The 12,536-nt window shown below is 54.9% G+C and overlaps 1 protein-coding gene across 5 annotated transcripts in view; it reads left to right on the top strand.

Annotated features, from left to right (window-relative positions):
• DAPK1 (death associated protein kinase 1) overlaps nucleotides 1–12,165 on the top strand; it is a 175,958-nt gene extending 163,793 nt beyond the window's left edge. For 4 of the 5 annotated variants that reach the window (XM_051859379.3, XM_089316131.1, XM_051859395.3 and 1 more), the window contains 5 exons: nucleotides 1,298–1,436; nucleotides 2,107–2,227; nucleotides 5,145–5,333; nucleotides 9,627–10,855; nucleotides 11,313–12,165. In XM_051859379.3, coding sequence (XP_051715339.1) covers nucleotides 1,298–1,436; nucleotides 2,107–2,227; nucleotides 5,145–5,333; nucleotides 9,627–10,855; nucleotides 11,313–11,397 — 1,763 coding nt within the window. In that variant the 3' untranslated portion in view covers nucleotides 11,398–12,165. Of the gene's footprint in view, nucleotides 1–1,297; nucleotides 1,437–2,106; nucleotides 2,228–5,144; nucleotides 5,334–9,626; nucleotides 11,001–11,312 lie in introns of those variants that run through there. The other variant, XM_051859400.3, reaches the window with a different exon arrangement.
• Nucleotides 12,166–12,536: the final 371 nt, after the last annotated feature.

Below are 12,536 nucleotides of genomic sequence, written 5' to 3'. Positions count from 1 at the left end.
TTCTCCTTGGTGCTGGGGGAGGTGGACCCCAGGCAGCTTCCTGGGCTCTGCTGGGTCAGATGCACGATCCTGAGCAGTTAGTTCATAGAGATCAGCGTCTTCCTGTGCCGCATGCCGTGTGGAATCCCGGCTTTCACGGCCACTGCGCCTTCAGTCTGCAGACACTCAAGAAAAGGCCCAGGTAGACGGAATAGAGTGTCTACACTTGGTTCCAGAGGAGATTGGATAACCCTAGATAGAAGCCTTTTGTTCTCAATGTAAACAAGACATGCAGCCTGGGGCCAGTGCCCTGGCACAGTGAGTTAAGCCGATGCCTACAACACCCCCATCCCATGTGAGCGCCATCCCATGGGAGCACAGTTTCGAGTCCCGGCTGCTCCACTTCCAATCCAGCTCCCTGCTGTGGCCTGGGAAAGCAGCAGAAGATGGCCCAAGTGCCTGGGCCCCTGCACCCACGTGGAGACCCAGAGGGAATTCCGAGCTCCTAGCTCTGGCCTGGCCCAGTCCCAGCTGTTGCTCCACTTGGGGAGTGAACCAGACGTCTCTGTCTCTCCCCCCACCCTTTGTAGTTCTGCCTTCCAAATAAATCTCTTTTAAAAAGGCAGGGGATATGGGGAAGGGTGGCGGGGAGAGGCAGAGTACAGAGAGGAAGAGGGAGAGGGAGACAGAGAGAGATCTTCCATCCACTGGTTCACTCCCCAGTTGGCTGCAACAGCTAGAGCTGTGCAGATCCAAAGCCATGAGCCAGGAGCTTCTTCTGGATCTGCCACGTGGGTGCAGGGGCCCAAGGACTTGGGCCATCCTCCACTGCTTCCCCAGGCCACAGCAGAGAGCTGGATCAGAAGTGGAGCAGCCGGAACTCGAAGTGGCACCCATATGGGATGCCAGTAGTGCAGGCAGCGGCTTGACCCCCTATGCCACAGTGCCGGCCCAGCAACTGCTCCCTTAAGCCATCCCTGCAGAGATGCTACATTCTGGGGAGCAGTGCTGTCCAGGGCATCGTCCTTGTCGGAGGGTGCGTCTGCGCCCGCGCATGGCAGGGCTGCCTGGAGGAAGGCCCAGGGAGCTGCCTTTTGTTCCGTTGCTGATTCTGCTCCACTCCCACGCGGGCTTCCTCACCACCCAGGAAGAGGCCCAGCCTGTTGTTGGCCATGCCTGGGTCATTGCACAGGTCACCCTGCACAGCAGCCACGGGGTCCTGAATTCTAGGGACAGACCAGCCCTGCCCCTGGGCAGGACAGCCAGCCAGGTGGGAGGAGCCACGTCCCAACATGGTTCACTCCTCCTCTGTCCGCAGCCTTTGGCGGCAAGCTGAAGAACCCGCTGCGGGTGATCCTGGTGGCTACACACGCTGACATCATGAACATCCCTCGGCCAGCAGGAGGCGAGTTTGGATACGACAAAGACACGTCATTGCTGAAAGAGGTCAAAAACAGGTACGGGCTAAAGGTTGCCAGGTCTACAACCCAGGGCTCTGCCCACCCCAGGGAATGAGTTACAGGTGTGAAAACACATTTGGTTTAGAGGTTAAGACCCCCCCACTTCCCATCTCGGAAGGCCAAGTTCAAGTCCCAGCTCCAGCGCCTGATTCAGCTTCTGATCCGGAGGCCCCAGCTCTGGAAGATGCTACCACCTCTCCCTCACCACACTGGGGACCAGGTCTCCAACACATGGACCCCCAGGATGGGGGCAAGCCACATGCAGCCCATAGCGGGGTCTACCAAAGTTTGCAGCTGTAGTCCCTGTGAGATGCTAGTAGCCACTGATTGGCAGGCACCCCTGTCTGTCAACTTCCTGGTTTGGAAATGGGGCGCTGTTATTTGTAGATTGACGCCGTGGCTTTGGAACCGTGCCTTTCTTCTTGCATGCTGAGGGCCTTTCGCCTCCCCTTCCCTGCACTGGCAGAGGCTACTGCTTGCCTCCACTGTGTTTCTGATGCATTGTGGGAACCTGGAGCTGCCATTTCTAGGACGCAGAGCAGGCCCATTGCCCCTGAAACTCTGCACCCAGTGTGCCAAGGCAGAGTCTAGTGGACAGCAGGGGCTGGCAGGAGCCGGAGCCCTACAGGAAAGACCTGGTGGGCCTGATTCACTGCTCTCCCTGTAGGTTCGGGAACGACCTCCACATATCCAATAAACTCTTTGTTCTGGATGCTGGCGCTTCTGGCTCCAAGGACATCAAGGTGCTTCGGAGTCACCTGCAGGAGATTCGGAGCCAGATCATCTCGGTGAGTAGACCCTGGTGGGAGCCCAGCCCCAGCCTGGGCCAGCGCCACCAGTGAGCCGGGCGCTGGGCCTCTCTGTCCCGCCCTCCTGGTTTAGTGTGGTCTGCAGGGACAACCTCACAGTAGGACCCAGGGCGTGATGGCTGCAAGGCTGTTGTTCACCCTGTCACGTCAAGGGAGGAGGGGCAGAGAAGCAAGAAGGGGGCGGGAATTGAAAGGCAAAGGTGGACCTCTTTCTTTTCTTTTTTTTTCTTTTTTTTTTTTTTTTTTTTTTTTTTTTTTTTTTTGACAGGCAGGGTTAGACAGTGAGAGAGAGAGAGACAGAGAGAAAGGTCTTCCTTCCATTGATTCACTCCCAAAATGGCCACTATGGCCAGCATGCTGCACCGATCCGAAGGCAGGAGCCAGGTGCTTCTCCTGGTCTCCCATGCGGGTGCAGGGCCCAAGCACCTGGGCCATTCTCCACTGCACTCCCGGGCCACAGCAGAGATCTGGACTGGAAGAGGGGCAACCGGGACAGAATCTGGTGCCCCGACTGGGACTAGAACCCGGGGTGCCGGCGCCGCAGGCGGAGGATTAGCCAAGTGAGCCGTGGCGCCGGACTGGACCTCTTTCTTCAAAGGGTCTGAGACTCCTAATGTTTTCAGGGGTTATTTAGAGATTAAATGATGGTTTTGCAAATTAGAAAAGCAACGCGGAAGTGGCTTAGTGTGGAATCTTTAGAAAATTCAGAAAAGTAGAAAACCAGTCACTAGCCAAGTTCTATAAAGTAACAGACCCCCCAGTGGACCGAGACTGCCTTCCTGAGTGGCAGCCTCCGGCCAGCTTGTTGGGAGCATAATGAAGTACCCGAGGCAGGCCGAGATTAGGGAGAGAGGAAGGCCGTTTGGGCTCAGTTCCAGAAGTTCAGGGTTGAAAGCCTGTGAGGCAAACGTGGCCCAGAGCCCCATGGTTGCAGAGCATGTGTGTCTGTGTGTGGTCCTTCTTCCCCCAGATTCACTCCTAGAGACCCCACCCCCGTGATCTGACCCATTCTAACCTCTTTGCAAAAGCCCACCTCCCCACCCCAAGGGTACACATCTGACCTCTTAATGCCGCGCACGGAAGAGTGCAGGGATGAAGCCCCTGTCTGAAAATCGAACCACGACAGTAGGGTGTGTTCCCCACGGTATAGAAGTTGGACACGGTTCCTGTTCCTACCTGAATGGATCTGAGGGGCTTGAGTCTGCTATTTTATAATTCTAGGGCAAGAATGAATACAACATGCTAAAGACTCAAATAGGAGACACAGTCTAGAGAGTGTGGAAGTAAAATCTCAGTGTCCACAGAAGCAGGATAGAAAAGAGAGATGATGTTTCTATCTAGTGGGGAAAATGCTTATTTAAGAAATGATGCAGGGCCGGCGCCGTGGCATAGCAGGTAAAGCCCCTGCCCGTGACGCCGGTTCGAGGATGCTGGTTCGAGTCCTGGCTGCTCCACTCCCAAACCAGCTCTCTGCTATGGCCTGGGAAAGCAGCAGAGGATGGCCCAAGTGCTTGGGGCCTTGCATCTCCATTGGAGACCTGGATGAAGCTCCTGGCTCCTGGCTTCGGCCTGGCCCAGCCTTGGCCATTACAGCCATTTGGGGAGTGAACAGTGGATGGAAGATCCTCTGTGTGTGTGTCTTTCTGTCTCTGTAACCCTGCCTTTCAAAGAAATAAATAAATCATAAAAAAAGAGGAAGAAATGATAGTTACACAGCTTTTTATTTGCTCCTACTTACAATACAGCCCAAGAAAAAATGGATTAAAGCTTTCAAGTTGAAAAAAAATACAATGTCTGGAATGGAAGTTTAGGAAAATGTGTTTTTAAACTAACTTGGAATTAAGGAAACCTTTAACCAAGGTAGAAAACCACAGATGTTTTTTAAAGAAAGCGTAATCATTCGACAACATAAACATTGCACACTTTTTATGGGCTCTGTGTCCTTAAACAGAGTAGAGAAGTGACAACAGACTGGGAAAAAGCTTCAGTGTATTGGACACATGAAGGGTTGCATAAGAAGGAAACAAGCCATGTTCCTCATGGTGGCGCCACCTGCTGTTCCATCTTCTCCCAAAACCACACCAGGCTCTGGATCCCGAGTGCTTTTGGATTCCCAGGGAACTCTTCTCTCTGGAAACCTGGTGCTGGCACATCCGAGGTCCTGCCCCACTGCTGGGTGCACCAGGGTGCAGCCCATTGGTGGGCGTGGGAGCCACCTGGTCATAGAATAGAGGGGCGTTCCCCGGGTGGGAGACCAGTGCATCCTTGGGGGCTGGCTTAGGGCCGCTGCTCACCGGACTGTGAGGATTCTGGCAGGTTTCTGATGTGTGGTCTGACCAGTGGCAACCCAGACCTCTCGCCCCCCAGTTCCTGAGGGTAGGCGGCTGGAGCTCCCCAAGCAAGCTGCCTTTGTTCCTGGGAGTTCTGTTGTTTTTCTTATTAGGGAGTAGAATCCATCTGATATGAGAGCCAGGGGCCGAGGCATTGCCCGGCACAGCTTACGTTCTGATTAGGAAAGTGCGTTGATGACATTGGTCTGTAGCATGGATGGGTTTATTCACCCAACTGGCAAAGAAAAAAAAAAAATTCAAGGCTGTTACCAAGAATGGATCCAGTGTGAAGTAACGCCTTGACCATGAATCCCTGGTTAGATGAGCAGATTGTGCTGAGAGGCACACACATCAGCCTAGCCAGCAGCCGAGACACCTGCATCACATACTACATACAGTACCTGGGTTCAGTTCCGGCTCCAGCTTCCCGCGAATGCAGACCCGGGCAGCTGGCTCCCTGCCATCCATGGAAGAGACCTGGGTTTGAGTTCCTGACTCCCCGCCTCAGCCACCCACAGCTGCACCGCCTGCATAACCTGTTCCCCCCCTCTCCCGGCACGTTCCAGGGCTGCCCGCCCATGACCCACCTGTGTGAGAAGATCATCTCCACGCTGCCCTCCTGGAGGAAGCTCAACGGGCCCAACCAGCTGATGTCACTGCAGCAGTTTGTGTACGACGTGCAGGACCAGCTGAACCCGCTGGCCAGCGAGGAGGACCTCAGGCGGATTGCCCAGCAGCTGCACAGCATAGGCGAGGTAAGGGCTGCCGGGGGCTCCCACGTTCCAGCTCCCAGAGGGGGCCAGGGTGCAGAAGACTCAGCGGCCCCTGGTGTCTCCAGTGCGAGGACTTGCGTAACAGCCCCAGGTGATTCTCTCGAGTGGCAGCCTCCCTTCTCCTGCTCTGCCGGAAAGGCTGCTGTCTGATTCTTGCTTTGTTCTCCAAGTTCTGCTCACAAAGGGCAGGAGGCCCTGTCCTGGGGCCTGGGTCTCTGCCCACTCTGCTTGGGCACCTGGTGCTTCCAGGCTCTTCCACACACATCTCCAGAGAGACCTGTTTGGAAAAGACAGTGCGGGGTCCTCCCTGGGGTGCTGTCTGGAGACAGTAAGACAGCAGTAGTGCCCAGCACAGAGTGACCATAATTGCAGACACACGTGGGAAATTCCAGCTAGCAGTGCCCACCAGGAGCAACCAGAGGCCAGGCTCTTTGCTCTTGGTTGTATGACATTCAGTGCTCGGATATGGTTTGCACACCTTTTTCATTTAAAAAAAAAATTTATTTTATTTATTTGAAAGAGCGCAGAGAAAGATGGAGAAATAGAGAAAGAGATCTGCCATCCACTGGTTCACTCCCCATCTGGCCGTAACAGCCAGGGCTGTGCCAGGCCTAGGCCAGGAGCCTGGAACTCCATCCGGGTCTCCCACATGGGTAGCAGGGGCCCAAGCACTTGGGCCATCATCCGCTGCGCTCCCAGGTGCACCAGCCTGGACCTGGATCAGAAGCGGGGCAACCAGGGTGCTCTAACTAGTGCCCCACTGTGGGATGCTGGGGCCACGGGCAGTGGCTCAACCTGCCGCACCACGGTGCTGGCCCCGAGTCACATATCCCTGACACTAAAATGGAATCCAGAAACCAGGGACCCTGAACACTGGAGCCTGGAGCCGTGATCTTGTCAGACTTCAAAGCCCCAATTAAATGACCAGGCAGTCCGCCGGCTGCTGCGGCAGCGGTCAAACTCTGGAGGGAGACAGGTGAGGGAGCAGAGCGTCCCCGGCGAGGTGCTGCTGAATTGAAAGTGTTCGACCATGATCCCTAACTCACTCCAGTGGCCCGGCATTCTCTTGCCTCCTGGTCTGCGGCCAGCAACGTTCAAGATCATCGCATAGAAGCCACTTAGTGAGCAAGACCGCCCTCGTTCCCCGTGGCACGTTAGTACTTCCAGACAGAGGGCAAGAGGGGAAGAATGGGACTCTCCATCACGCGGCCCCTCCTCCAGCACTGTTGCTGTCTCGCAGTGGCCACTCTACTGGTCTCAAGTCCCCTGCCCACTTGTCCTTGCCATGTCTCTGTGCTGGCCCCGGATCCCACACAGTGTCTCGTGGGGCATCTCCGGCCCCCTGCACTGGGCATAGAGCATCAGTCCCTGTCCTCCGTGGCAGTGTTAAGACCAAATCGCAGGCTGGCGCCATGGCTCACTTGGTTAATCCTCCGCCTGCAGCACCAGCATCCCATATGGGCGCCGGATTCTGTCCCGGTTGCTCCTCTTCCAGTCCAGCTCTCTGCTGCGGCCTGGGAAGGCAGTGGAGGATGGCCCAAGTGCTTGGGCCCTGCACCTGCATAAAAGACCAGGAGGAAGCACCTGGCTCCTGGCTTTGGATTGGTGCAGCACTGGCCATAGCGGCCATTTGGGGAGTGAACCAACAGAAGAAAGACCTTTCTCTCTGTCTCCCTCTCACTGTCTATAACTCTACCTGTCAAAAGTAAAGGCAACGCTGGGTCCCACGCCCCGGGACTTCCTCTTGATGCTCAGTTTTGAATAGAACCTTGTCCCCAGGGCACCCGCGGGGGCTGAGGCAGACCAAGGGCCGGCTTTGAGCCCACCTCGGATCGGCATTATTCATAGACCCCGCGCAGGGAGGGTCTCTCTCTTATTCTTTTCCAAGTGCTGCTTTTCTGTTTGTAACTGATACTTAGAATGTTAGGTACTCATGGGACACCAGGTGACATTCCAGTTCGTGCACAGGCTGTGGAATGTTCCAATCAGGCTGATCTCAACAACCAACCCTCTCTTTGTGGTGAAAACATTCAGAATCCTTTTTTTTATCTTGTAACTTTTTTTAAAGATTTATTTACTTATTTGAAAGTCAGAGTTACACAGAGAGAGAATGAGAGGAAGGGGGAAGGAGGGGAGGTCGTCCATCCTCTGGTTCACTCCCCAGTTGGCCGCAGCAGACAGAGTTGAGTCGATCCAAAGCCAGGAGCCAGGAACTTCTTTCAGGTCTCCCTTGCGTACGGGGGCCCAAGGACTTGGGCCATCCTCTACTGCTTTCTCAGGCCACAGCAGAGAGTTGGATTGGAAGTGGAGCAGCTGGGACTTGAACCGGCGCCCACATGGGATGCCGGCGCTTCAGGCCAGGACGTTAACCTGCTGCACCACAGCGCCGGCCCCACTTGTAACTTTTTAAAGAAAAATATTCAGAGGCTGGCGTTGTGACGGAGCAGGTAAAGCACTAGCATCCCATATGGGCACCAGTTTGAGTCCTGGCTATTCGACTTCCCTTCCAGCTCCCTGCTGATGTGCCCGGGAAAGCAGTGGAAGATGGCCCAAGTCCTTGGGGCCCTGCACCCGTGTGGGAGACCCAGAAGGCACTCCTGGCCCTGACTTTTGCTGGGAAGTGAACCAGCAGATGGAAGACCTCTCTCTCTCTCTCTTTTTTTTTTATTTGATAGAGTTAGACAGTGAGAGAGAGAAAGGTCTTCCTTCCATTGGTTCACCCCCCAAATGGCCACTACAGCCCGAGCTGCGCCGATCTGAAGCCAGGAGCCAGGTGCTTCTTCCTGGTCTCCCATGCGAGTGCAGGGGCCCAAGCACTTGGGCCATCCATCCTCCTCTGCCCTCCTGGGCCACAGCATAGAGCTGGACTGGAAGAGGAGCAACTGGGACTAGAACCCGGCGCCCATATGGGATGCCGGTGCCGCAGGCGAAGGATTAACCAAGTGAGGCACGGCGCCGGCCCAGAAGACTTCTCTCGTGCGTGCCTCTCTCCAACTCTGCTTTTCAAATAAAATAAATCTTTTTAAACAAGAAATAGCACATTCTCCTTTTGGGTGATCACCCTACTGTGTATTACATGGAACCCCAGAACTTCTTTCTCCTGTGTAAACCTATCTTTGTGCCCGTTAATCAGCTTGTTCCATTCCCTGTTCTCCTCCACTCTGCCCTGACCCTGGCAGCCACCATCCTAGTCTCACCTGTGAGATCAACCCCTCTGGGTTCCACATGGGAGTGAGCTGTTGATTCTTGTCTTTTGGAGGCCAGCTTTGCTGTTCTAAAGCCACAGGACCAAGAAATCTGCAGGTCCTATCTTCACCATCCCCAGCTTCAGTCTTCTCGCCTCGCTCGGGGGTCGAGTGGCGCCAGCGCCTTCCAGGCCGTTTCTAGGGATGTGCTTGGATAATTTGTACACTGATAGAATTCCCCATCTTGTTTTGAAGAAGTTCAAGCCTTGGGAGAAGTGGCAAGCGCAGTTGCATTCTGCTTGCAAATGAACTGTTTACATTCTGATACAGTTCGTTGACTCCTCTCTCTTCTGTTTGTTTCCTTACTTGCTTTGCACACCTCGTGATATCTCACCCCTAAATAATAAAGCCTGTATCTCCTAAGGAGGAGAGTATCTCTCCACATACCTCAAAATAGTTCATGAGCACATTCTGGAAGCACAGCGTTGGTAGATGACGGTGCCTGGAGTATACAGTTGTCTTTTAGGAATGTATTTACTTTTGGTAGTTCACTGTGTTGACCTTTTGTTTAAATTTTCACTTATTTATTTAAGAGGTAGAGAAGCACAGAGACAGAGCTGCCATCTACTGTCATGCTCCCAGTGTCCGGGGCTGGGCCAGACCAAAGCCGGGAGCCCAGAACTCCATCCAGATCTCTTGCATGGGTAGCAGGGACCTGGCCACTTGAGTCATCTCCATAGCCTCCCAGGACCTACATTAGCAGAAAGCTGGACTCGGGAGCAGAGCCAGGATTCGAACCCAGGTCCTCTGATGTGGGATGCAGGTATCTTGATGGGCCTCTTACCCACTGTGCCAAATGCCCATCCCACGTTGGCCTGGGTTCATAGGTGGGTGTGTTTTTCAGATCTCTCCTCCAACCTTCCCAAGCTCAGCGTTTGGTTTTCAAGATCCATCCACATGAATGGCCTGGGTCGTTCTATTTACAAGTCGTCCGTCCGTGCTCTGAGCGACAGGTGCACCTGCTCTGAGCGACAGGTGCACCTGGGCGGGGTTGGTTCCCCACACTGACCCGTGTCATCCCCATTGGCAGATCAACATCATGCAGAGTGAAACAGTCCAGGATGTACTCATCCTGGACCCCCGCTGGCTCTGCACCAACGTGCTGGGGAAGCTGCTGTCCGTGGAGACCCCCCGGGCCCTGCACCATTACCGCGGCCGCTACACCGTGGAGGACATCCAGCGCCTGGTGCCCGACAGCGACGTGGAGGAGCTGCTGCAGATCCTGGATGCCATGGACATCTGCGCCCGGGACCTGAGCAGCGGCACCATGGTGGATGTCCCCGCTCTGATCAAGACGGACAACCTGCAGCGCTCCTGGACGGACGAGGAGGACGAGGTGATGGTGTACGGAGGCGTGCGCGTGGTCCCCGTGGAGCACCTCACCCCCTTCCCGTGCGGCATCTTCCACAAGGTGCAGGTGAACCTGTGCCGGTGGATCCACCAGCAGAGCACCGAGGGAGACGCCGACATCCGCCTGTGGGTGAGCGGCTGCAAGGTCACCCACCGCGGGGCCGAGCTGCTCGTACTACTGGTCAACCACGGCCAGGGCATTGAGGTGCAGGTGCGCGGGCTGGAGACGGAGAAGATCAAGTGCTGCCTGCTGCTGGACTCGGTGTGCAGCACCATCGAGAACGTCATGGCCACCACATTGCCGGGGCTGCTGACGGTGAAGCACTACCTGAGCCCCCAGCAGCTGCGGGAGCGCCATGAGCCCGTCATGGTCTACCAGCCCCGGGACTTCTTCCGGGCACAGACCCTCAAGGAGACCTCCCTGACGAACACCATGGGCGGCTACAAGGAGAGTTTCAGCAGTATCACCTGCTTTGGCTGTCACGATGTCTACGCGCAGGCCAGCCTGGGCATGGACATCCACGCGTCCGACCTGAGCCTCCTCACTCGCAGGAAGCTCAGCCGCCTGCTGGACCCACCTGACCCCATGGGGAAAGACTGGTGCCTCCTGGCCATGAACCTGGGCCTGCCCGACCTCGTCGCCAAGTACAACACCAACAGTGGGGCGCCCAGGGACTTCGTCCCCAGCCCGGTGCACGCCCTGCTGCGGGAGTGGACTTCCTGCCCCGAGAGCACAGTGGGCATCCTCATGGCCAAGCTGAGGGAGCTGGGCCGCCGGGACGCCGCCGACTTCCTGCTTAAGGCATCCTCGGTGTTCCGGATCAACCTCGACGGCGCCGGCCCCGAGGCCTACGCCTCCAGCTGCAACAGCGGCACCTCCTACAATTCCATTAGCTCCGTGGTGTCCCGGTGAGGGCCGCAGGAGCGAGGGGGTGCAGCCCGTTCTCCTGCTACACACACACACACACACACACACACACACATCCCCCAAGCCACCACGGGTCCCGCCCTCTGCCCACTACACCTGTTTCCCGGCCACTACCTCCCCCCCCTCCCTCCCACACCTGCCAAGGCTGTGACCGGTCCTTCTACCTGAGAGCAGACCATGTCCTACCTACACTCTGGCTGTTTGCAGAGCTAGTTACCTCCGTATCCCAGCCTCTGAGCCTCCAACACCCGGCTTCTTCCCTATCGTTTTCTTGGCATTCTCAACTTTTCAATGACCAATTTTATTTTATTTTATTTTATTTTTACTACCAGGTTGACCGGTCCCTTAGAAAAAAGCAAAATGCACACTGATCCAGAATGTGTGTTTCTTAGACTCTTTTTCCCTTGTGTCCTCAGCTTCTCTGTTTTATATTTGTAGGAGAGACTCCCATGCATGGAATCCCGCGGTGGGATTTATAAACAGACAATATGTGAGTGCCTTTTGCAGAAGAGGGTGTGTTTGAGACCATCTGAGTCAGCCAGGAGCTGTCACCAGGAAAACGCTACCTCTCTGTTCCCTGCCGTCTGCTCATCATCTCCAGAGGTGCTGCAAACCCTGAGTTCTTGGTTTTGTTCGTTGGGTTTTGTTTTTCCTTTTGTTCCCCCCACCCCTGCCCCTTTTTGGGTAATTTCTGTGTTGCCTTTGGCAAGGAAAGGGGAGAAGGGGATCCTCCCGCAGGGGGGATTTCATGGCCAGCGTGGGGGCTCGAGATGACATTTTTCAGTTTGCTCTTGTCTGTGAATGTCTGTGTGCCCGTCCCCATGAACCCCACAGACTGTCTCGCTTCCTCATTGCCGTGCCTCTCAGGTAGAAGGTCGACCAGGTGTACGGCGCTGGAGACCTGGGTGACAATTCAGAGAACCCTGCCCATGACATGTGGCAGCCTGCAGTCACTGTGCATAACAGGTGGCTTCCACGCGTGGGGCATGGGTTGATCGATTCTGGTCCTCGGAGTCTTAAAAAAACGAAAATACAGGAAGCCAGTTTCCTAGCAGTGCTTTTCAATTGTGGTAGAGTGTTCAGTTGATGTGAGAAAATATGTCCAATTTTTTCTGTCCTGAGAAGCATGTAACATTGATGTTATATCATATGTGTATATATCTATATATATGCACTCTGTACATACATATATATTAATACTGGTATTTTTACTTAATCTATAAGACACCGTAAGAAACTTACGTTTGTTTTTTTCTTTCCTTTTTTGATAAATAAACTGTTGCTTACTGCACTGGATTTGTTGGTTTTTAATTCAAAAGGAATTCTGGCTTTTAAAGATTTATTTATGAATTTATCTGAAAAGCGGAGTGATAGGGAGAGAGAGATCTTCCATCCACTGGTTCACTCCCCAAAATGAGCACAACAGCCAGGAGCGGCCCAGGCTGGAGCCAGGAGCCAGGAGCTCCCGATCTGGGCCTCCCACGTGGGCGGTAGGGGCCCAGTGCTTGGATCCTCTTGCGTTGCTTTCCCAGGGATGTTAGCCAGGAGCCGGGTGACAGATAGGATCCAGGACTCACAGGCGCTCCAATATGGCACCTCCTGCATTGCAAGCAGCTGCTTAACCTGCTACACCACAGCTCTGGTCCCAGAATCCCTTTTCTC

The sequence above is a fragment of the Oryctolagus cuniculus genome, chromosome 1 (assembly GCF_051225735.1).
Source record: "Oryctolagus cuniculus isolate XC-2025 breed Fujian yellow rabbit chromosome 1, ASM5122573v1, whole genome shotgun sequence".
Lineage (NCBI taxonomy): Eukaryota > Metazoa > Chordata > Mammalia > Lagomorpha > Leporidae > Oryctolagus > Oryctolagus cuniculus.
Note: the sequence above shows the minus strand (reverse complement) of the source record. Positions and strands in the feature narration are given on the sequence as shown.